This window comes from Zalophus californianus, chromosome 11 (assembly GCF_009762305.2).
Source record: "Zalophus californianus isolate mZalCal1 chromosome 11, mZalCal1.pri.v2, whole genome shotgun sequence".
NCBI lineage: Eukaryota > Metazoa > Chordata > Mammalia > Carnivora > Otariidae > Zalophus > Zalophus californianus.
The window spans coordinates 111,533,021-111,559,025 of NC_045605.1; the positions used below are offsets into that span (position 1 = coordinate 111,533,021).

Consider the following 26,005-nt stretch of genomic DNA (forward strand, 5'->3'; position numbering starts at 1 on the left):
CATGGAAAACAATAAAGTCACTCCTCAAAAAATTAAAAATAGAATTCCCATATGATCCTGCAATTCCACTTCTGGGTATAGACTCTCTCAAAGAGCTGAGAGCAGGGACTTGACAAGATATTGGTAACATCATGGTTGTAGCAGCCCTGGGCACAACAGACAAAGGTGGAAGCAACCCAAAGAAACCAAATGCAATTTGAAAAAGAAAAAAGAAAAAAGAAAATGGTCACTCTTTGAAGATGACATCATGGTAAAAGTGCTGAGAGCCAAAGACAAGGAGAAAAATCTTGAAAGCAGTGACAGGAAAGAGGGTACCCCACCAAAAATTAACAGGTGACTCTTCGTCAAAAACAATGGTCCCCAGAAAGCAGCGTGGCAACACATTCGACATGTTCAAAGAAAAGAAATTAACAAAGAATCTTATATCCAGAAAGGCTATCCTTCAAAAGGAAGCCAGAATAAAGACATTCCCAGGTAAACAAAAACAGAGAATTCCTTGTCAGCACCCCGACTTTGTAAGAACTACTGAAAGACATTTTTCAGGCGGGAAGTGACTCCACAGAGTACACCAAAATCACACTAGAAAACAAAAAGCAGGGACGCCTGGGTGGCTCAGTCGGTGAAGCGTCCACCTTTGGCTCAGGTCGTGATCCTGGAGTCCTGGGATGGAGCCCCACATCGGGCTCCCTGCTCAGCGGGGAGCCTGCTTCTCCCTCTGACCCTCACCCCGCTCGTGCTCTTTCACTCTCTCTCAAATAAATAAACAAAATCATAAAAAAAACAAAAAGCATCCATAAAGGTAATTATGTATTAATAGATGACAATATAAACATATATTTCATCCCATTTCTTTTAAGTGAATTAGAAAGTAATTGTATAAAACAACACATATTTAGTTGTATTGTTTGGCTTGTACCATCTAGAATGTAATATACTGGCCGGTACCAACTCAAAGCAGGTTGGCTGTTACAAAGCGGCACTGAGCTGAGGAAATGCCGCCGGCCGGTAATCTGAATCCACAGAGGCACACAAAGAGGATAAAAAATGTTAAGTAAGAAGGTTAACGAAACAAACACTACATACGTTCTTTTCTCAGCTTCTGTAAAGACAAAGTTACATAAGTTAATCATTATGACAGTGTACTGTTGGGCTTATAACATGTAGATATAACATATTTAACGATAACAACACAGAAATGGGTAAAATGTAATAAAGCAATATAGAAGTCACTTCTGTACCTGACCAGGCTTGGATGAGTATGAATCTGACACAAGGATGTATATGATAAATATAGGAACAACCACCAAGGAAGTGACTCAAGTAGTGAAAAATCACTAAAGAACCTTAAAAACGGTGTTAGAAAATATTCACCAAATGCAAAAGAAAGCAGTGGGCACAAAAATACAGGAGACAGAAAACAAAAAGTAAAACTGAAGACATAAATCCAACTATATTAATAACATTAGGCATGGTTGCATTAAAGAATAAAAAGGCAGAGCTAATCAGACTGAATGAAAAAGTAAAGTCCAGTGATATGGGTCTACAGGAAGTATACTTCAGATTCAAAGATACAAATAGACTGAAAGTAAAAGGATGGAAAAATATACATCACATGAATAACAACCACACGCTACTTGGAGCACTATACCGAAATCAAAGTAGCCATGGAAACAGCCAAAGAGACAGTTGTTGGAGTCTTCAATACTCCATTTTCAATAATGTATAGAACAAATAAGCCAAAGATCAATAAAGAAAAAGAAGATGTGAACCATACTATAAACGAACTAGACCCAACAGATATCGACAGAACATGACAAACAACAACCAAAGAGTATGTAGCCTTCAGGTGCACATGGAACATTCTCTAAGAGGGACCATATGCTGCACCATAAGACAAACCTCAGTGCTTTTTAAAGGATTATAATACAGATTGTTTTCTGAACACAATGGATCAAAAGTAGAAAAATGTGAAATTTAAACAACAGACTCTTAAATGACCGATACATCAAAGAAGAATTCATGAGAAAAGTTAGAAAATACTTTGAGATGAATGAACGTGCAGACACAATATACCAGAACTTGTGGGATTCAGGGACAGCAGTGCTAAAAGGGAAATCTCTGGCTGCAGATGCCCACGTTAAAAAAGAGAAGAGACCTCATATCAATAACCTAACTCTCCACCATAGAAAGCGGGAAGAAAAAAAGAGAAAAAAAACTAACCCGAAAGCAGGCAGAAGAAATGAAATAATAAAGGTTAAGGTAGAAGTTAATGAAATAGAGGCTAGAAAAAATAATAGAATCAGTAAAACCAAACGTCCATTATTTGAAAGATCAACAAAATTGACAACCCCTTGGTGAGTCTGATGGGAGGGAGAAGATTCAAATGACTACAATTAGAAATGAAAGAGAAAACTTTACAGCTGGCTTTATAGAAATAAGAAGGATTTAAATGAATGCTGTAGAAATTTTATAATAATAAATTATACAACTTAGATAAAATGGACAATTTCCTAGAAAGCAAAAAACCACTAAAACTGACTAGGAATAGGTAGAAACTTTGAACAGACCTATAACAAATAAAGAGACAGAATTAATAATCCAAACACTATCCACAGACAAAAGCCTGCAAGGCCCAGATGGCTTCACTGATAAATCCTACTGAAAAATAAAAGAATAAAAATTCTTTACAAACTCTTCCAGAAAGAAAGTAGAAGAGGAAGAGACACTTCTGGACACAGTCTGCAAGGGTGACATTACCCTGTGACCAAACCAGAGAGAAATACAGCAAGAAAAGAGAACTACAGAGCAATGACTCTTACAAAAATAGGTGGAAAATGCCCAACAAAACACCAGCCAATAAAATCTAGCACTCTATAGGAGGGATTATACACTAGGACCAAGTGGGATTTGTTCCAGGAATGCAAGGTTGGATTAACGTCTGAAAAATCAATTAATCTAATGCACCAGGTCAATGAAATAAAGGGCAAAAACGACATGATTATCAATAGAAGAAAACAGACAGCAAAAAGCATTTGGTAAAATTCAATACCCTTCCGTGATGATAGAACAACATTTAGGGTACTAGGGGTAGAAAGGAACTTGCCAGTCTGATAAAGGGCATTTAGTATAAAACCACAGCTACCATGGGACTTCATGGTGAAAGACTGTCCTGATCGGTAACAGGACAAAGATGTCTGCTCCCACCACCTCTATTCAACATTATATTGGAGGTTCTATCCAGGACAATTAGGCAAGAAAAATAAAGGCGTCCAGTTTGGAAAGAAAGAAGTAAAAGTATTTCTATTCACAGATGACATAATTTTATATATAGAAAAATCTCAAGCAATCCACTAAAAACCTATGATAACTAGTAAACAAGTTCAGCAAGACTGCAAGATACATTCATATATAGAAACCAATTGTATTTCTACACACTTTCAATAAACAATCAGAAAATGAAATTATGAAAAAAATTTCACACACAATATCAAAAAAGAATAAAGCACAACAATGTAACTGTACTTACTGCCACAGATTTGTAAACTTAAAAATGGTTAAAATGGTAAATTTTGTTTTATATACACTTTACCACAATAAAGAAAGAAAAAAAATAGGAATAAATTGAACAAAAGAAATGCAAAACTTATACTCTGAAAACCACAAAATATTATTGAAAGAAAATATCTAAATAAATGAAAGACATCCCATGTTCATGAATTGGAAGACAATACTGTCATGTTGGCAATAACCCCCCCCCCCACACACACACCAATCTACCAATTGAACGCAACACTCACCAGAATCCCGACTGAGTTCCTTACACAAACTGACACGCTGATTCTAAAATTCATATGGGAGTTCTAATGACCTAGAATAGCCAAAGCAATCTTGAAAAAGAATAAAGTTGGGGGATTCATACTTCCCGATTTCAAAACTTACTACAGAGTAACAGTGTTCAAAACGGTGTGGTTCCTGGTATAAGACAAGACACAAGACATTTAGGTCAGTAGAATAGGAGGAGAGTCGAAAAGTAAAGCCTTCCATCTGTGGTCAATCGATTTTTGTCATGGGTGCCAAAAGTATTCAGTGGGGAAAGAATTACATTGTGGACAAACGGTGCTGGAACTGTATGGAAAAAAGGAAAAAGAATCTGGACCCCTCCTTACACCACATGCAAAAATTAACCCAAAATAGATCAAAGACCAAAATACAACAAAGCTCTTAGAAGAAAACATAGGGATAAACCTTCATGACCCAAGATTTGGCCATGCGTTTTAAGACATAACACCAAAAGCAGAAGCAACAAGAGAAAAAAGATATGTTGGACTTTGACAAAATTAAAACTTTGTGGTTCAAAGGACATTCTAAAGAAAACAAAAAGAAACCCCCAGCGGGGAAGAAATATTGGCAAATCATTTATCTGATAAGGAATGATGGCTAGAACAGATGAAGAACTCTCATAACTCAAAAACAAAAAGACAAATATTCTAATTTTTAGAAACGGATGAAGGAATCTGAATAGACATTTCTTCCAAAAACCAGATATATAAACAGTCAGTCAGCACACAACAAGATGCTCAATATATCACTAGTCCTAGGGCAACGTTAATCAACACCACAGCGAAATTCCACGTAACACACACGAAGTTGGCTAAATAACAGGACAGGTAATAACAAGTGCTCACACAGATACAGGGACATTGTAGCGTTCATACACGGTGAGGAGATGAAAAATGGCACACTCGCTTTGGAAAACAGTTTGTGAGTTTCTTAAAACATTACACATAGAGTTACCCTGTGACTCAGCATGCCTCTGCCACATATTTCCCCAAGAGAAAGGACATGGCCGCACAAAAACGTGTTCGCGAATGTTCACAGCGGCATTATTCCTAACAGTCAACAGGTGGAAGCAGCCCAAGTGCCTAGTAGCTGATGGATGGATTCAAAAAAACCTTGATATGTCCAAAGAACAGAATATTATTTGGCTGTAAAGTAAAATGAAGTACTTTTATGCATGACAACATGCTGGGTGAATCCTAAAAACATGCCACTCAGTGTAAGAAGCCAGTGACGAAAGACCACGTATGGTATGACGTCATTTATGTAAAATGCCCAGAACAGGCAAATCCATAGGGGCAGGAAGCCAGTGAGTGGTTGGCTAGGGCTTAAGGGGATGGAATGGGGGACTGGGACATGGTGTTTAAAGGGGGCTGGGTTTCTTTTGGGGGGTGATGAGAAACGGCTTTGACACTGCGGCGGTTGCACAACTCTGGGAATGTAGTGAGACCGCGGAATCGGACACTTCAAATGGCTGGATTGCACGGTTCACGAATGAGAGCCCAGTAGAGCTGTTACCAAGGAGACTATGGGGAACAACGCTCAGGATCGAGGGTAGGACAAAGAGCTCTCAGACTCGACAGCAAAATACAATCCATACACAGGATACACTGGACTTCATTGAAATGAAAATATTTGCTCTGTGAAGGACCTGGTGAGGAGCACCAGGTCAACCCCAGGCTGGGTGAGGACATGTATCTAGAGTAAGTACCGTCTTCTCACAACTCAGGAGTTAGAAACATTCCAGTTGGAAAATGGGCAAATGATTGGAACATTTCGGCAAGTAAGAGATACAAGGGGCCGATGTGCGCACGAGAAGATGCTCAGCATCACCAACCGTCAGGAGGATGCAAACTCGAGTCAATGAGATACTGCTACACACCTGTGAGAACAGGTGAACTGAAAACCAGTGTCCACACCAGACGCTGGCAGGGGCACGGAGAAACGGGGTCACCCCGACATTGCAGGAGGGGACGTGAGGTCGGTACGGCCACGGGGGAGAACGGGTTTGCCATTTCTAGAAGACGTACTCAGCAAGTACACCCCCGGGGCCTTATCCCGGAGAAACCACATCACATTCACATAAAAACCTGTCCATGGGTATTCATGCCAACTTCATCTGTGTCTTACTCTTCTGGGGCCACTGTCATAAATTACCACAAATTCAGCAGCTTAAAATGACGCAAATGGATTCTTCGGCAATTCCGAAGAGTTGTTCCAGAAGTTGGAAGTGAACATCCTGGACAGGTATGATTCCTTGTGGAGGCTCTCGGGGAGGATCCATTTCCCTGCCTTCTCTTTCCTCTGGAAGCTGCCTGTTTTCCCTAGCTGGTGGTCCTGACTCACACGCACACCACGTCTTCTCCCCCTGCTTCCGGTGATACGTCACTGTTCTCTCCTGTCGCCCAATCCCCTTCTGCCTCCCTCCTGCAAGGACATTTATGATGACACTGGACCCCAGGATAATCCAGGATCCCCCCTAGTCTCAATATCCTTAATTTAAGCGTGTAGGTGGAGTCTCCTTCACCATATAAGGTGACAGTCCCTGGTTCTAGGAATCTGGACCTCAATGTTTTGGGGCCTGTTATTCAGCCTACCAGAATTCGTCGTAACTCCAAACTGGGAACCACACAGCTGTCCTCCAGCAGGCGAGGAGTTAAACCAACTGGTGTGTCCACGCCACAGAATGCCACTCGGCTATACAAATGAACGAGCTACAGATAGTCTTGAGAGTTACGCTACATGAAAAAAGCCAACTGCAAACACTCAGGTGCTGTGTGACCCATTTATACGCCGTTCTTGAAATGACAAAATTAGGGGAGTGGAGAGCAGGTGAGTGGTGTCAAGGGATTAAGGGGGGCGGCGAGAGTGGGAGGGAAGTAGGTATGGCTACAAAGAGGGCACATCAGGGACCCCTGACACAGGAATGGCCCGATTCTCGGTTGTCTCAACGTCCGCCTGGTTGTGATTTGGACTCTGGTTTCCAATGACGAGACCCCCCAGGACAACCGCATAAAGGACATGTGGGATCTCTGTGGCTTCTCTTACGGTTGCATCTGAATGTCTAAAAACACAAAGTTTAATGTTTAAAAATGGGCCAAAGATCCAAATAGACATTTCACCAAAGAAGATATGTAACTGGCCAACGAGCACATGAAAAAATTCTGAGCATCATTTGTCACTAGGGAAGCACAAATCAAAGCCACAGCGAGATACCCACGTGGCTAGAATAAAGACAACAAGCGAAATAGTAATAAGGTTCTGGATAAACAGAAACCCTCACAGATTGGTGGTGGGAATGTAAAACGGTGCATCCACTTTGGAAAACCGCCTAGCAATTCCTCAAGAAGGGAAACCCAAAGTTACCATGAGAGCCATTCCTCTGCCGGTATCTCCGCAGGATGAAGGAAAGTGCGCGCACACAGCTCGTAACCATGTTTCGTATAATCGCCAGGAGGTGGGAACAAGGCAAAACAATGCGGGAAGATCCCTCAACTGGTGAGTGGGTGAGCAAAAAATGGGGCTGTCCGCACGATGAGTACTTACTTTTCAGCAACAAAAAGGAATGAAATACTTTAGGTGCTATAATTTGGATGAGCCTCAAAAACATGCTTAAAGCAGCCAGGAAAGCAAAGATTCCATTTTCTACCATTGTCTAGAGCCTGCACATCTAGGGCCTGCTGTGGCTGTGGGAGGGGTGGCTGGTGCTGGGCGTGGGGACAGGGATGGACTCCACGTGGGCGCGGCGGGTCTTACGGCAGGGTGGGGGTGGGGGTCCAAACCCAGATCGTGGTGATGATTGCAGAAGTCAGTAAGTCTCCTGGAATTACACTGAAAATGGGTGAGTCTTATGGTACACAAATTGTACCTCCATGAAGTGGTTTTAAAAAACAAGTAAAAAAAAAGTGAAGCGTACAGAACTAATTTTCAAATGAGTGACAAAACCACACTGAAAGGAGAGAGACGAGGAAGAGTGGGAGAGAGGAGAAAAATCATTATCGCAAGCACTTTGAGACCATAGTGCTTGATTAAGCAACCTTAATCTTGAGTGGGAGGAGGCGGAGAATTACAAACAAGCCAGCAGGTCTGATCTGATGGTGGCAAGGACAAAGCGACGAAGAAAACATGTTAGGTGCGTCGTGAGCAGCGAGTCTGTGTGCTGATGGGGCAGGGAGGCAGTCATCTCACTAGGGACGAAGCAGGCTTGCAGGTAAGGGATGCCCAGTCTGGACAGAGGAGAAGGAGGGACACGGGCGTGGGCTCCAGATTTCCCAGGGGTGTGCCTGTGCACACACAGGTATTTACATGTGCACACCTTTGTGTGTATTTCCTTAGCTCCGTGCACAGAAGGGCGGAGGAGAAAAGATGCCTAGTAGCAACAGGCACACCCAGTGCCCAGATTTTGGTTTCCAGTAATTTCACCCCCCGTTCAAAAGAACCAGAGCTCCTCAGAAAATTGACGGACTCTGGGGCTGGAGCAGAGTGTGTATGAAATAAGCTTGAATCTTGTTTTACCAGAACATAAAGAAATGCTAAAAAACAAACAACCAAAAAAATGTGAGCATGTCACAAGGACAGAGAAGCCAGCCAAATCTGGGACAATTTAATTAGCGAAATAATGAAGGACAGTAAGAATTATCATACAAAAATCCATGATCCCATGCATATAGATAATAAGTCAACAGAAGTAAATAAATGGGGGAGAAGGAAAGCTTTTCCCACGGTACAAAGTTGAGATATTTTCCCTTGGAATACCATTCTCATTGGACCGATTTTAGTGGAAGAGTGCTAGAGCTGGAAAAGCATCGTTTTGCAATCACCCTCATAAAGCCCGGTTCCAGAAAGCCTCTAAATCCAGAAGACATTTTTTTAATAAGCAACAGGATATGTTCATGGCTTTAGATTATTTCCCCCAGTTGCTTATCGGCTGCAAAGCAATGTAGAATGACTGACTCTTTGATGGGTGATTAAAGCTGTATCACCACCAGTGAGGGGTGGGGAGCATCATGTGCCTCAGGGTGGGTCCCCCCAAGAAGGACACCCTGTCACTGATGGGACATTCCAGCTGGGAAGTTATAACCCAAATCCAACCACAAGGAAACATCCAGCAAAACCCCCAAGAAATGGCAGGACTGTCACCCTCAGAAACTTGAATGTCATAAGAGGCAGAGACCAGGCATGTTCCAGAGTAAAGAGGGCCAAAGAGCTGGTCCCCTGGGCCCCCGCACTAGACACTGCCCCGGAGGGAGGAGTATGTGAAAGGTTCAGCCGTGTCCTCCGGCAACACTAGGACACGGACGGTTGAGGAGGTGAAGGGACTGGATCCACGTCTGTGGGAGGAGGCTATTCTGAAGTGTGCCGTCACTTTAAAAGGGGGTCCCTTTATTTTTAGGAAATACCCAGCAGAAGGTTTAGGGGCAAAGGTCTATGGGGCATGTGACTTATGTGGCAACGGCTTAGCGACCAGCTACGTGATTGTACATATTGAAAGGGGGATGCACGATGTGGGGGCAAACTATTAACCATCAGCAAACTGCAGATTAAAGGGCATGTGAATGTTTTAGATCTCATTCATATTCTTGCTGTTTTTCTGTAGCTCAAAATCATGTGCAAATAAACAGTTAAAAAAAACCCAAACCTCCAAAAGCTCTCAGGTGTCCCTTCAGCCTAGTGGTCTTCAACTGGGACCAGTGCCCCCCCCCCCCCCCCGCAGGACACTCAGCAATATCTAGAGACGTTCTGCTTGTCGGTGTCCCACAGTGCACACAGCAGCCCCTCTGCAAAGTCTGATCTGACCCCAAATGCCAGCAGGGCCTCGGGGGAGAAGCACTGCTTCCCTCCTCTGACGGGAGAGGATGCTGCCCTGCCATGGATGGCTGGCGGGGGTGCCAGGAAGGGGAGCCCCGCCTGCAGAAGGGCGAGGCCAGGCAGCACTCACTGATGGTTAATGCACCTGTTTCTGTGTTAAGGGCTGAACCAAGTCCCTGAGGCTCAGAGTTCAGAGCGCTCCGTCCCAGCATCTCCGTATGTGATATTTGGAGAAGGAGCCTCAAAGGACGTTAGGTTCCAATGAGGCTGTGAGTGAGGCTCCCACTTCAATACAGCCGGTGTCTCTATCAAAGCAGGAAACCGAGGAAAGACTCGGTGAGGAGAGGCGAGAAGGTGGCCCTCCACCAGCCCAGGACGGAGCAGCCCTGGCCACACCTTGATCCGGTCTTTCCGCCTCCAGGACAGTGACGGAAACTTCTGTGGCTTAAGCCACGCAGTTATGCAGCCTCCAGTAAACTAATGCATCCCAGCATTAGTTGAACAGAGAAACGAAAGGACCTGTACTTGGGGTTCGAGGGAGGTTTCTGGAAGACTGGCCCAAACCCGACGCAAAGGAGACTTCTGGCAGTGGGAAAGATTGTGGCTCTTGCCCACCATGGGGGATGAAGGGGAGATTGAAAATCTCAGGATGAATTGCTCCAGCAGCCTTGGAGGGAGTCTCACCATGTGGACTGAAGGGGAAAGGCAAGAAAGCAGGCGTGACACAAGGCCATGTGCTTGGATGGCACTGACCGGCCCCTGTTACAGCTGGAGCATGCGGAGAACAAGAATAAATCCTAGACTACTCACTTGGGTCCCAGAGGGGAAGGTGACCAAGCAAACAAGGAACAAAGGACTCACCGAAGCCTACACATCATACCCAGCTGCAGAGTTCATGGTGTGAAGATTATAAAGCGATACAATTTTAAGAAACCGTAAAAGAAAGACCAGCCCCAAGATATGTGGTGTGAGGAGCCAGGTGGAGAGTGGGTTGTTTGGCAGGAGAGGAGGCCAGAGGCACCCGGAAGCCAGCGACACACAGGCCCAGGGTCCTAACTTGTTTGGTCAACACCATAGTCCTGGGCGCAGCCCTGCTAGGATCCCCATTTCGCGGGTCCAGAAACTGAGGCCCAGAGAAGGCAGTAGCCGGCTCAGAGTCACACAGGGGAGAATCGCAGAGCTTCCTGGCTGTCAGGTTGTGCTCAGAACCACCCCATGAATCTGCCACTCGACCTCTAAAGACAAAATTGTAAAGGAAGAAGGATTTAATTTTCCTGTTTCAGAATCTGGCAGAATTTGGTGTTAGATTTTTTAAAGTAACAACAGCCAGGAAAGGTGGGACAGATCTGAATGATGCCATGAATGTACGCGTGCGCGCTTGTGTGTGTGATCCGTCACAATGTAGGTTTTATCTGTGTATACAAATGAAAGTCTGTGTTTTGCAGATAGAGAATATATCTTAACTTAGGCCCACGGAACATTTACAAAAGCAATGCTTTCATGTTTGTACTTGGACACAGAGAAAATCTTTACTGGAAAAATGCAACTATTTCAAAGGCCGTATCTTCTCCCTATAAGCCTGTTAAATTAGAAACTGCAACAGAGATAAAAAATGTTCTGCTTAAAAAGTGAGAAAACATTTCTTCAGATGAAAGAGAAAGTCAAAACATAAACAACGATCAAGAAAGCAAAGACAAGGAACATATTTCACAGCAAGATCTACGCCTCAGCTAACCCTGCACCAGAGGAAAACATCTGACTTCTAAAACTTGCAGAAGAGAGACTTTAAATCAACCCACTGTTACTCTTCCTTAAGTTTTTTAAAAAGTGCATTGATCTGAGAGAGGGAATGAATAGATATAAAAGCCCAAGTTGGGGAAACAGAAAACAAAAAAGCAAAAAGGTAGTTCTTGAATAAGAATGTAAGTATATAATAAAATGAGATAAACTGGATCAACTTCTCATGAGATTGGGGGGAGGGTAGCAAAACTGTAAAAGCTGAAAGCTCAGGCAAGAAACAAAGGGCTGACCAAGCCAGAAGAACATAAAATCACTAGAAGTAACTTTGTTGCTACCAAATGGCAACATAATTGCAACCCTCGAAGATTAAATAGCAATGAATACATTACCCTGAGAGAGGCAGCACATTGATTTAGAACAAATTAGCATAAAGCAGACTAAAAAGAGATTAAAGATCTCCTTTAACACATGCACCAGCCCAGATGGTTTTACAACTTTGCTGTGTGGTTGAGTCTCAGAGAAGGTGATTCCAGCATTCTTTTCAGGCTGTCCCCAGACACATTCGCGGGGCTCCCTTTCCTCCAACACTGTATCTGCACACACATGCTGCCCGATTTCCTCCTCTTGAGCCCGAGGTGGGGGCCATCAGGGATGCACATACGACACTCCCCTGAAGCTGAGCTCCACTCGGGGATGCTGGTGGTTGGCCATCTTTTGCTATTTAACAACTGCAGGAATCAGTCCCCTGACCAGGGGTCATTTTGCAAATGTGCAATGTGAGTGCAGAATACTTTTCTGGAAGGGTAGAAGGGCACGTGCATCTGGAATTTTCATGCAAACTGCCTCATGTGTCTCCATAGCGCCTGCATCCGTGTACCCTCCCAGCGTCCATGGCTGAGCTTAGGCTTTCCAAGCACACTGGCCCGTGGGCGACTACCCGTCAGAGAAGTCAAGCCCCCATGGCTTTAATTTATATTTCTGTGATCCTAACTGAGGTTATCAGCATCTGTTCATCCGTAAGCAGCTCAGTATCTCCTTTTTCTAGAACTGTATTTATATCTTTTATCCTTTTGTCTTCAGGACTTACAGAGTTTCCCGACAGCCTGATGAAATTAGCCCTATGTGTATGATATGAACGGTGACTATTTTCCCCGGATTATCATTTAAAAAAATCTATTGGGGTATTTCTTGTTATGCAAGATATTTTTATGTTTTTTTTTTTTTCATCAAGGCATAATGGACATATAACAAACTACCCATGTTCAAAGTATACGATTTTGGTAACTTTGGACACATGAAACCGTTGGCACAATCAGGATCATGCGCATAGCCCTCACCCCCTGGGTCTCTCTGTGGCCTTCTGAGCGCCCCCCAACCAGATCTCCATGCCCACACATCCCAGGACAGCCGCTCGGCCTGCCCTCCTTCTAGACCAGTCAGCGATTCCTAGAGTTTCATACAAATAGAAAAAGGCACCCTGAACTCTTTTTTCCCCTTTTCTTTATTTCTTTCCTCTTATTAATTAATTTATTTATTTTGTGCCTGGCTTCTTTCAGTCATCAGAATTATCCTGCTATTTATCCAGGCTGTTTTGTGTGCTCGTGGCTCATTCTCTGCTATTTCTGAGTAGTGGTATATCATCGTGTGGGTATACCATGATTTAAAAAACATTTTGTCGGATGTTGATGGGCATTTGCAACGTTTCCAGTTTCCATGAAATGACTATGAACAAACTCCATGAAACCGTGTCAGTATGTGTGTCTGCTCTTATTCCTCCTGGACACGTATTGAGGAATAGAATCGCTGGATGATATGGCAGGTGCACATACAACATATTAAGAAAGTCCCAGACTGATTTCCACAGCGGCACCATTTACTGTACCGCTGGGTGTGCACGAGGGCGCCAGCACCATGTCCCGGTGTACCTGTGTGGGTGATAGCATCTTCCCCAGGCCAGTCACCACACTTGGTAAAATTATCTTAATTTTGGCCAATATAGTAATTGTGTAGTAACAACTCATTTTATTTCATTTGACAGAGAGTGAGAGCGCACAAGCAGGGGGAGGGGCAGGCAGAGGGAGAAGGAGAAGCAGGCTCCCCATGAGCAGGGAGCCCGATGCGGGGCTCGATCCCAGGACCCCGGGATCATGACCTGAGCCGAAGGCAGACGTTTAACGACTGAGCCACCCAGGCGCCCCTCATTGTGGTTTTAATTTGCATCTCCCTAATAACTAATGATATCAAATATATTCTCTTATACTTATCCATTTCTCTCTCTCTCCTTTTTAAAGATTTTATTCACTTATTTGAGAGAGGGAGTGAGCAAGAGAGCACAAGTGGGGGTGGAGTTGGGGGGGGGCAGAGGGAGAAGCAGGCTTGACATGGGACTGAATCCCAGGACTCCGGGATCATGACCCAAGCCAAAGGCAGATGCTTCACTGACTGAGCCACCCAGGCGCCCCTGTTTCTCTTCTTTGATGAGTGTCTGTTTAAACCTTTTGCCTGTTTTTATTTGTTTTTGTCTTATTCCTCAGCCATAAGCATCCCTCTCATATTCTGGACACAAATCCTTTATCAGATGGATGATTTGAAAATATTTTCTCCCCGTCTGGGCTTTATCTTTTCATCCTCTTAATACCGTCTTTCAAAGAGAGGTTTTTAATTTTGAAAAGTCCAAATGGTTGGTTCTTATCATATCTCATGCTGCTGGTGTCATGTTCGAGAAGCTTAGCTCTCAAAGTCACAGAGATTTTCTCCTGCATCTTCTTCTGTAACTTTTAGGCTTCTATTTCCGTGATAAATTTTGAGCTGATTCTTGTGTATGATGTAAGACGTAGCTCCAAGTTCACTGTTTGGCAGATTGATGCTCTAGCTGTTCCCATGCTATTCGTTGAAACTGCTATCCTTTCTCCTTTCTGTGCCTCGGTCAGAAGTCACCTGTCCCTACGCGTGTAGGTTTATCCGAACTCTATTCTGTTTATCATTCTATTCACTTAATCTCTATGCTCATGCTAGTCCTCCAACTCTGCTCGTTTTTAAACATTGTTTTGGAACTTCAGGGTCATTTCCGTGCAAATTTCAGAACCAGCTCATTAGTTTTCACAAAGTGCCCGGTGGGATTCTGATGGCTAACCCATTGAGTTCAGAGATGAATGTTGAGGCTGGTGATCCGGCAGCACGGCGCACCTCTCCCCAGACCTGGGGATTCTGTGATGCCTCCCCGCAATGTTTTATGTTCACATCTTTTGTTAGATCGCCCTCTGAGTATTTCATGTTTTTAATGTTACAGTAAGTGCAAGTTTTGAAATAATTTTAGAGACAGTGAGCATGAACAGAGGGGTAGCAACAGAGGGAAAGGGAGAAGCAGGCTCCCCGCTGAACAGGGTATTTTTAAAATTTTGACATCATATTATTTGCTGCCAGAACGTCGAGGTAGAATTGATGTTTGCATGTGGCCCTGGGTCCGCTCACACGCTCGTTCCGTGGTCATCTTGCCCGCGCGTCAGAGAACCACGCCACCTGCCAACGGACAGGGTTTTACCTCTTCCTTTCCAACCTGGACGTCTGCAATGTCTTTTTCTCGACTGTTCCACTGGCTAGAACCTCCAGGTTCATGCGGACTAGAAGTGACAAGAGCAGTGTGTCCTTGTTCCTGTTGTATCCCTGATCTCAGGGGGAGAGTAGCCCGTCTCTCTTTGTGAAGCATCCTAGCTGAAGTTTATGTGTTGATAGGCTTACTGCATGGAGAAAGCTCTTTTGTGTTTTCCATCTGGGGAGAGCTCTTGTAACGAAAGGCTGGCCTGGACCCTGGTGAAGGTGCCAGGAGGGGGCCCAGGTCAGACAGACCTGGAATCACAGAAGCCCTGCTCTAGTCCCCTGTGGTCAGTGCTGGGCTGTGTCCTCGGGGTCCCCAGGGACAGTCCCCAGAATAAGCAGGGGCACATTACAGACACGCTCCTGGGCCTCCCCGCAGGCCCTGTGACTCAGAATCTCCAGGGGCAGCCTCTGAAATTCTACTGCTGGTTTGAGGGAGCCCCGGGCAGTTCCAACCGGGAGGGTCACGGCCCAGCCCTCTGCCGGCAGGGAGCTCACGGCCTCCCTTGCCGGGGACACTCTCTCTGTCACCAACACGAGGACTTCTGTTTCCAGCAATAACCTGATGCCGTCAAAACCCTCTCTGGACAAACTCCCGAACAAGCTCGCCAAAATGACAAATGTCTTCTACAGGCTTGGCCAAGGGCGTCCCTCAGGGCCACAGCGCAGACCATGTGCATGGGCGGTCCCGGGCGTCCGCTCACCTGAGGAGCCATGCTGTGGTCTGGACGAAGAGCCAGGCCGGGGACCAGCATGAAGCCAGAAGTGGGGACTGAGACGCCACACGTAAACCTGGGCCTCCAGCAAGGCCGAATGAACGGAGGGCAGACTCCAATCACAGAAACAACGCAAAGCAGGAACCAAGCCGCCAAGCCAGGTGGGGCAAATGCCGAGGAGAGAGAAAACCAACTGGTGTTGGCCTGTGTCTGTGGACTACGAGTGAGGTCTCCTCTCGCTGCGTGGGGACGGGCTTGTTCTCACGAGAGACCGGGCCTGTATTGACACCGTGTGGTCATCTCGAAGATCCCACACAACAGACATTCTGAAGGGGTTCACTGCGTCACCCCATCCAAGGGACAAGGTCTCCAGGGCAACGTCCCTTCAACAGGGCCCACAGGAGCCCCAAATAAAGACCCCCACTGACCACCGGGAAACCAGCCATCATGGGAAGGAGTTGCTGAAGCCACCGTGAACAGAGGTAGACTCTCCAAGAACCATGGACGATGATGCCATGGCATGGACGACAGTGTGGCACAGATGAAGACGTGGCACGGATGGTGATGTGGTGGCTGGGATGGTGACTTCATGGCCCGGATGGTGACGTCGTGGCACGGATGATGATGCTGTGGCACAGATGATGATGTCATGACATGGATGGTGATGTGCTAACATGGGTGATGATGTCATGGCACGGATGATGACAGCATGACACAGATGGCGATGTCATGGCCCGGTGATGACATCATGGCACGGGTGATGACGTGGTGGCACGAACGATGACATCGTGGCCCGGATGATGACATTAGCATGTTCAAGTGACTGATTAATTCCAAGTTGTACACTATGAGGAAGACACAAGCTGCGAAGACTGAGCAAATCACGCCCTCACACAAGGATGCACAGAAGTGGAAAAAATGTGAGGTCCTTGAAATTAAAATCCCAGCAGGTGGACTAACCAGTGGGTCAGACACGTCGGAACAGTCCGCAAACTGAGAAGAAGCTGCCAAGAAGGCAGCTGGGGAGACAGAGTAGGAAAATATTAGAGACAATCAAGCAGGACAGACCGAGATGGCTGAGTCAAAGTTTCCAGGGCAGATCAGAGCCATTAGGGGAGGCGATAATTTCTGACAGGGTTGTGCTAATGTCCACGCCGGATGAAAGACACGAACCCTCAGATTCAGGGATCACAGAGGATGGTGGGACAGAGAGCTAGCCCCCACCTTGCCCCACTGCAGTGACACGACCCGGCACTGGAGTCCAAGGGAAGGCACCGGGAGCCCCCAGAGGGGGTCAGGTCACCTCCTCAGGGTGGCCAAGGAGCTGGACGACAGGCGGAAACCAGACTCTGCGGCACATCTGCTGAGCGTTTGGAGGGAATATGTATCTCAACCCGTCACCTCTTCCTCAACTAGACTGTCACCCAACAGCAAGGGCAAAATATGATGATGTCAGACAAACAAAAACCGAGTTGACCGTCGGCGGACCTTCAGGAAGAAGAACATTAAACCCAAACTCTGAAGCAGAAACCCAGCAAATCTCTTGGTAAATGTAAGCAAGTCTCAACTCTATACAAGTGACTGATTCAGAGGATGGTTTAAAAAGGTCAAACCCAAACACAGGGCGACGGCAGCATGGGTAAGGGGCGCGGGGTGGGATCTGGGGCTGCGGTCGGGGATGGCTGCCAGTTGAGGGGAGGGAGAGAGGCGAGGCCTGGCGGGTGCGGCCGGGGGCACAGCGCCAGCTCTAGACGGCGCCCACAAATTAGGCTCATGAGCACCGGGCTCTCCTGTGAACCACAAGCAGGAACAAACAGCAAGACCCCCGCGCGCCGGGCTCCTGACCGTAGACCCTGGTGACCAGAACAAGGTGAGCAGTGGGGCGCTGGAACCTGCAGAAGGATGTGAGCCTGGAGGGCAGGGCTCCTGACATCCACCCTGCCTGCTGCCACCACAGGTCCTCCTGTGGCCAGTTAGGGCCTTTTCCATGAACACAGGAGACCCACCCAGGGATTACAAGGGTGGAGACAAGACTCCGGAGGCCATGAATGCGGGTGGGCAGTCATTCCGAGGACCCTAGGTGCCACAGGACAGAAGCCCAGAGACGCCGTGGGCTCCAAACATGGAGAGAAACCACGGAGGTGGGGGGCTGTGCACAGGCCAGCGCCGGGAAGGGGAGGGCACCTGCCTCACACGCCCCTTGGTGCACCTGGATGATGCACGCGGGCCAGGCTCCAGTGCAAGGCCTGGATCCGGCTGGGGGTGGAATTCATCCTGGCTGCTCGCGCCCTGCTGTGTCGGGGCCGGGGCTGTGGGCCCGTCCCAGAGACGGCATCTGCCCGGGATGAGGCCCCTCCTCCCCCACCAGGGCTCTGGAGAGCCTCAGCCACCACCCTCAGGCTGGGGCCACGCGGGGCCCCCTGGGGCCAGGCCAACAGCTAAGGCTCCGGCAACGCCGCGGCCCCGGGCTGGGCTGACCTATCGTGTCAGCGGGAAAGCAAAACTCCTCCATGCAAAAGCATTCCACAAAGGAAGCCTGACTTCCCTGCTCTCGTGCCTCATTACCATTCCGCAGGCATCCCCGGGCACTTAATAACAGCAAACAGTCTGAATGCAGCTCCCCGCATTCAGCAAACAGCCAGAGATGCTTCTCCCCATGCCCGACCTGCCCATTAGCATTTGCGGAGAGCCCCCATCTGCATCGTGACAATGGTCCTGCCCCTGGATCCGGAGTTGGGGGGGGGGCGGGCATTTGTTGGCACAATTGTCCCTTGTGCCCACTCCAGGGGGCGGGCGGGGCACGCATCCCGGGGGCTCACCAGCGAAGTGGCCAGATTCAGGCCAGAGCGGAATCCCGACCGCACGGGTTGGGGCCGCAGTGGCCCAGTGCCCAGCGGGGTGGGCACCCTGGCCCGGTCCACAGGCAGCCCTGAGGCACAGGGAGTGGCCGCAGCCCCTTTCCGGAACACTTTCCGCCCTGCTGCCAGGGGACTGGGACCACATGCAGGGGGATGCATCAGGGGTCAGCCGCCTGAGAACCGAGCACTTGGCAGGCTGGGCGCCCATAAGCACAAAGCGTCAGGAACAATGTGAGCCTGTCCCTCTCCGCCAGTAGAGACAGTAACACTGTCCCTACAGCGGCCAGTAAGCTGGCACGCTCTTGTGGGTGCCGGGAAGATGTCCCAGAAGGGAGCGACGGACACAGAAGTGCCGGAAGAACAAAGACCCACGGCGTCAAGGACGGGGACAAGTGTGGGTGCACAGAGCTGGCTCTGGATGCCCTGTCCCCACTCTGCCAGGAATGGGGGGGTCAACACGCACGGACTGCCTCCGTTCTACCAGACACGGGGCGCCAGCCACACAGCACGACCGAGGCGGGGCCCGGCGTCCAGCCCCCCAGAGCATGGAACAGAGCAAGGGGAAGGGTCCCTCCAGAGTGGGGTCCCGCCTCCTCAGAGGGACCTGCCTTTGCGCCGTGGCGGGGAGGGCAGGACGTTGCCGGGCAGACGCCAGGTCAGCGGGAGCCGAGTGCCCGTCCCTGTCCCCACACCCTCGCCTGGGGCGAAGGCTTCTCACCAGAGCCGTCACAGTTGTCCACGGAGAAGTGGTCCGGCCTCCGTGCCTCAGAGACAGGCTCGCATGTGATGTGGGGGACCGTGAGCATCTTCTCTCCAGGATTCACCCCATTGTCCTTGTCCAGTTTGAACTTCTTTCTCTTTACCTAAAATGACAAGCGGTAAGCCGGCGGTTCCCGGGCGTCCGCTAGCCCCAGAACCCCCTGGCAGCCCCCGCTGGGCACCTGCCAGGGAACCAGGCCTCAGGGGCCAAGCGCGGCTGGTGGCGGCACTGCGGGGCTGCCAGGGGTCCCACGGGGGGCTCGGCACGGGCGCTGCCCGGGAGCTCGGCCTGAGGGGCGGGCAGGGAGCCGGCAAACAGGTAAACGTCCCAGAGCGCACCGGGGCACGTGCCGACAAGGGCCACCCGGAGGGACGGCGTGTGGGGGGGGCGGCCCGGCGGCCAGCCCCGGGGCCAGCAAAGGCCTCTCTGAGGAGGCAATGGGGAGTCTGGGGGGTGTTCGGCACAAGGAACAGAGGGTGCAGGGGCTCTGGGGGCAACTGGCTCCCGGGAGAGCTGGGCGCCACCCTCATTCACCACACCAGCCGGTCACGACATCCTTGCCCAAAACCTGCCCAAACCCCCTGCACCACGACCTCAAGGCCCTCTTTCTGGAGCCGGGGTGCCACCTCTGCCCCGACCGACACCCACCGTGCCCAGCAGAGAGCCTGACATCAGGGCCCTCTCGAGAGCCTTCTCTCCCACCGCCGGCCAGAACTGGCCGGTCCTGCACCGTGGGGCTCCTCCTCCGGGCCCCCTATGGCCCTGGCCTTGCAGCACCAGTGCACACACCACGGCGCCATGGGGACCCCGGGGCGGCGGTGCCCGGCACACCCGCGCCCCCCTTCCCCAGGCCCAGAGTGGTGTTGCTGCCCTAACGGGAGCTCAGCTGACCCCAGGGTCAAACCCTGGCCAGGAGCCATGGCCCCCAAGGCCTCCCCACCCGCTAAGGAGGGACCCTGTCTGGGTGGCAGGTGGGGGCTGTTACCATGACAGACTTCTTGGGCTTGGGGCTGGGGGACAGCAGTGCATGGCTCCGAGCGGGCTTGCGCACGTAGATCTTCCAGGTGGAGGACTCGGGGTTCTCAGCCGCGTAGCACCTCCAGGCCGTCTGAACCAGCACAAGGGAGAGGCGGTCAGCTGCCGAGCTGCCCAACGGCCCCCCATGGGAGCTGCAGCTCCCTGATCCTGCCCACACCCCATCCTGCAGGCCAGCTCCCACCTCCCAGGGCCATCCCTGCACCAGGCAGCTCACAGACCCACATGCTGGCTGGGATTTGCAGCTCAACACCACAGAGTCTTCGTCTGTGACCCCAGCGCACTTGCCGCCGCCTTCCCCAGCCTGGTCCCTTCGCAGATGCAAAGACACCTCTTGGCTGCCTCTCCTGGGCCATGCACGGTGGGTGCAGGGACGGGCACAAAAACAGGACGCCCTGGGCCTGCAGGCACCAGGCAGGAGGGGTGGCAGGGCAAGGTCCCTCCCAGAGGGGCCCAAATGTAGGGTCCCAGTGCCTGGGCACCGTCTGCAGTCATGGGGAGTCTCTGGACATCATGCAGCTGAGAAGGGCCTTGGGCCCACATTCTAGAGAGATGCCCATAATGGCCACCATGCAGGGATGACCTGGAGGAGAGAACGCCACCGCAGGGGATCCGAGGGGCGGACACGCTGCGTCTGGGTGGGCAGTGAGGGATAGGAGGGAGCCTCAGATGGGAACGTATCCTGGGGGCCTTGTCATTGCCGGCCACGGGGCTGCAGGGTTCCCGGGCGGCCGTGACACCACCCGCGATGGGGACCTGGACAAACACGGCAGCTCTCATGCTACCCACGAGAAAGGCCACAGGCCTGGCCCCTCTGAGGCCCACGCGCCACCTCCACGTCCCACCTTCCCCAGCGGCAGGCACGTGTCCTGCCCACGAATGTATCGCCAGCCACTGCGTCCTTCCCGCCTCCCCAGGATCCCCATCCTCCAGCGGCAGGCATGTCTGCACCCCCTTGAACGCACCACCCGAGCGCGGCCTTCACAGGGGAGGCTCGCCCCCAAGGCACAAGGCTCAGCAAGGAATCCGCCGCGCCCCCCTCCCACCGGCAGTCTGCCCACAGCGGCCTGGGCTCATTTTACGGCCTGATTTATGGTCTCCCCGAAAGGAGAAGGCTGTAGGGCCATAAAACCATGCCTGAGGGGGCCCAGCCCCTCGGCTTTATGGCCCCTGCTATTTCCTTCCCGTCCAGGTACATGGTCCAGGCCCCAGACGGTGGGTTCCGGAAGGGCTTCAGAGGGACAAGGGGGAGCCCGGGGCTGAGCTGTAGCTCCCAGGCGGAGCCGTGCCTGACGGCTGGTGTCCCCCACGGGGTCCTGCCTAGGGCAGAGGGTGCAGGCGACAAGGCCACGGGGGTGACCCCAGGCCGTCCCCAGGGGTCATCCAGCTCTGGGTACAGCTGCCCCACTGGGCAGAGAGTCCCACATCCACGGCTGGACATGGACCACGCCTGTGCCCTGGGCCTGCTCATTTCCACTCCTCCGCCCCCTGGCCCTCTGGGACCCGGTTTTCAAATATGGTTTTCTGCCTGAGTCTGTGTTTACATTAAAAGGACCAGCCATCCTCTGGTGTGTTCCCAGAGCCCTGGGTCACAGAGCACAGCTGAGTGTCCAGGGGCTCGGGGCCCCCTGATTTCCCCCACTGTTCTTAGGCTCTGTCTCCTCCGGCCCCCAGCAGCCCTGGGGTCCCCATCAGGCACTGAGGGGCCCCAGAATCCAGGGTGTGGCCATGCTATTGGCTCTCGCCAGTCCCACTTGCTGTCACTGGGGAGTCCAAGCCTGTGGGGTGCCAGGGATACCCAGAAGGTGCCCATACTGCACAAGCAGGGCCCCAGCCCCCCTGGGGATGGCCACACCGGGACCCTGCCCTTTTCCTTCCCAGACCTGCTCCAGTGCAGAGTAGGGGAGCGGCCACGGAAGGAGAACGAGGAGGAAGACGCCAAGGCCGGTCGCTGTGGCTGGGAGGGGTGAGGCCCACGGAAAGACGTCCCCCAGGTCTGGGTAGGGCACAACCTTGTCCCCTGGCCTGCCTCGCAGGACATGACCTTCTGCAGGACCCTCCAGGGAGGGAGCTGGGCGCCCTGCTCCCATGTCAACCCTGTCAGCACGGCCCACGTTTCCCAGGAGAAGGCACGGCAGTGGGTGCAGGTCTGCACCGCCGCTCCAGAGGGACCCGCATGGAACATCATGGCCAAGAGCAGTTCTGGAGTCTCTGAACGGACACCAACTGGTGTTTACCCACAGACGTGAGGCTGGACGTGACAATGGCGGGCGCCATCACCTGAATGAGCGAGGCTGCCGCCGGGATCTGCCTGTTGAAGTGCTTCTGTCTCTGCTTCTGCTGGACCTTCAGGGCAAAGCCGGAGCCGAGAATCCCCTGGGAAGGAGCAGAAACCAGGGCTTGTGTCCATGCGGGCAGCCACTGCCTGGCCTAGCCTGGGGGACACGGCGGGCGCCTGGGAGACAGGACAGGTGCCAGGGGGACAGGGTGGGCGCCGGGTCGCCGGCTCAGACAGAAGGTAGCCCCGCGCAAGAGGGTCTGTGGCTGCATCCCCAGGATTGCCAATGGGATGGATGTGACCAGCTTCTCAGGGAGGAAGCTCCCTGTCCGCAGAGGGGATCAATCGTACACACACGCAGACACACACACACGTGTGCACCCTGCGTACGCTTACATGACGCATACACGATACACAACACGTGTGTGTGTGACACACACGGAATCCATACACGTATCTGTAGTGAGTGACGTGTCACATACGCCCACACCCTACACGGATACACGGACACACGTACCCCTGTGCACACACGGGAAACTAAAAGGTGTAACCCTCGTGGTCCATGATTTCCAGGGAGGGCACGGGTCAAGGCCCGGCCCAGGTCTCAGCAGGTGCGTGGACTCTGCCTCTGGCATCACAGGGCAGCTGTGGTGGGGCCTCCCTGCGACCCCTCGGGGTGAATCCCCCAGCCAGCGCCCCGCTGTCTTGTTACCCAAGAGCCCCACTGGCCGCCGCCCACACCTGCTGCAAAGGATGCTCTGGGGGCAGGGAGGGCGGGGCACCTCTGTGAGCCGGCGCCCTGCTCGGGGGACCCCTGCCGGGGAGTGCGCGCACGCCCCCGGCATGGAGCACCTACCGCTGGGAGCGCGAAGAAGGAGATGGCGAACACAGAGAAGCAGGAGGCGATGGTCTTCCCGACCCATGTCTGGGGCACCTTGTCTCCGTAGCCGATGGTGGTGACCGTGACCTGTGAGGGGACAGGGGCAGGGCTCAGGCCCGGAAGCTTGGGACGGACGACTGTCCAGCCCGAACCCGCCGCTCTGCCGACCCAGAGCTCCCGCCCGGCGGAAGGTCGTGGTGTCCCGAAGCCAGTGCTATACAAGGAGCAATGCCCTGGCTGTGCACAGGGGCTGGGCGCCAAGGCGGCGCTCCTAGCTCCACCACCTGCCCCGCCCTGTAGCAGTCCCGCCACCCGGGCCACCGACATCGCCACACGGCGGTCCCCAGGAGGCTGGAAGCTCCCACCGAGGCTGGTCCTCGGCCAAAAGGACAGGGATGACGTGCCACTTCCTGACGCCACCCCGGGCACCAGACGTCTCAGTCACCCTTCTTCCGAGAGAACCAGACGCAGCCCAAGCCTTCTTCTCGGTGGAGGAGCGGACCATTGGAGCTTGTGGTGGGGCCACGGGCGCGGGGACTGCCCCGCCCCGGGCCCCGGTCCTCCTTGCATCTGAGGTTTGCTGCCTGGGGCCTCCCGCCCGAGCCTGAATGTGACATCCTGCAGGATTCGAAGGCCCAGCCTGGCTGAGCCGGTCACTCGGCCCCGACTCCCTCAGCCCACACCTGCCTGGCTCTGGGCCCTGGGGCTGCCCATGGCCTTTGCAGGCATGGGCTCTGAGCCTGGCCAGACTCACACATCTTGTGGGCACATGCTCACACCTGCACACCAGGGCATCAGGCACAGTGGCCCAGAGAGTGCACGTGGCTGCCTGCCTTTGGAGGTCAGCCTGGCCAGCACCTGCCTGCCCTGTGGGCACACGGGTCCTGTTCTAAGCAGCCTGGCTTCTCTCCTCCAGAGCCTCCAGCCCAGGCCAGGTGAGAACGGCCTCTGGCAGGCCCGGGAAGGTCTGCACGGAGCCCTCCCTCGATCCCCTGCCCTGAGGAGCCAGTGCGGGGAATGGGGGATGCAGAGCCAGGACCTGGGGGGCCTACAGAACAGACTCCAACAGAAGGCAAGGCCCAGACAGGATGCGTTGAGGTCTGTGGCAGCGACTGCCAGTCCGACCTGGGACCCCGGTGGGTGCACCCCAGCAGCCACAGAGCACAGAGGGAGGGAGAAACCCAGAGGCCACAGCCAGGCAGGGACACACATGTGATCACTTGGAGCTGCGGGAACCGTAGGGGAGGAGACAGGCGTACCAATGAGCCCGTCAGCACACAGGTGAGTCCAGGCAAGCGCTCAGCTTCTAGCACCGGGGACAGACAGGGCCGGCCACTGCTGGGCCCACGGCAGCCTAACCACGGCAGCCTGACCACGTGTCCTGCTTGGGGTCCCGGGACTTCCACAACGTCACTGTCCCTTGGGAAACACCCCCCCAACACACGCACATGGAGCACGCCGAGCTGCCTATGGACCAGTCCTGTAAATGGGACACCTGAGCCCGTGGAGGGGGGTGCATACCACAAATGTGCCTCCCACGCAGCTGGGACACTGCACATGCACACGGACACACGCAGTAGCCCAACGCACTCCAGCTGCAGCATGGCACACGTGTGTGCGTCTCACAACAAGGGCGCGTGAGGAGGGGCCGGTGCCCTCGTCGAGCCCAATACACTCCAGAGTCCCTCAGGCCCATTTCCCGTGCACATGTGCACGCACACACACCATACACACATGCCACACACACCGTGCACACACCACGCACACATGCACACACACGCCGTGCACACACACACCATGCACACAGTGCACGTGCGCGCGCACATGCTGTGCACACATGCGTACACACACCATGCACACACGTGCACGCACACACCATGCACACACATGCACATGCACGCGCACACACACGCCGTGCACACACGTGCACATGCACGCACACACGCCGTGCACACCTGGACCACGGCACAGGTGCCAGCAGGGAGCAGCCAGACCACCCCGGGGACAAGGGCAAGCCTGACAGCCAGCTGGCAGATAAGGGGGCCCCGGGGAAGCCTGGAGCCCTCTCATCTGCAGGGTGTCCTCTCTGGACGGCCTGCACCCCACGTGTGAGGCCTGGGCCGCAGCTGCCTCTGCAGAGAACCGGGAGCACGGAGAAAAGGCGGGTCTGGGGCTGTGGGGTTTACAACGGGGTGAGGGCAACAGAACTACATCCTGCCCTCTTCCAGAAAATAAAATTTTTCTAAAGTTATTTATATGAACGTAGAATGGGTCTATTACCATTTTAATAAGTTAACATGAAAACGTTTTTTAAATTGCTCAGTGGTGCTTTCCTACGCGCTGGGCATGGATAGGTACGACCCACGTGAACAGAGGCTCTCTGGGGTCTGCAGCGATTGATAAGAGTGGACCTGAGACCAGTAAGTCTGAGAGTGGCTGCTGGGCGGGGAGATGCAGAGGCCACCATGGGGGGCTCACACACACACGTGCACACACGTG

General features: G+C 52.0%; 1 protein-coding gene across 8 annotated transcripts in view; it reads right to left on the minus strand.

Moving 5' to 3' along the window:
• KCNQ1 (potassium voltage-gated channel subfamily Q member 1) overlaps positions 1-26,005 on the minus strand; it is a 320,398-nt gene that overhangs the window by 202,530 nt on the left and 91,863 nt on the right. For all 8 annotated transcript variants that reach the window (XM_027579589.2, XM_027579586.2, XM_027579585.2 and 5 more), the window contains exons 7-10: positions 23,483-23,593; positions 22,629-22,724; positions 20,299-20,421; positions 19,272-19,416 (exon numbers count right to left, since the gene is read on the minus strand). In XM_027579589.2, the coding sequence (XP_027435390.1) occupies positions 19,272-19,416; positions 20,299-20,421; positions 22,629-22,724; positions 23,483-23,593 (475 nt within the window). The remainder of the gene's footprint in view (positions 1-19,271; positions 19,417-20,298; positions 20,422-22,628; positions 22,725-23,482; positions 23,594-26,005) is intronic.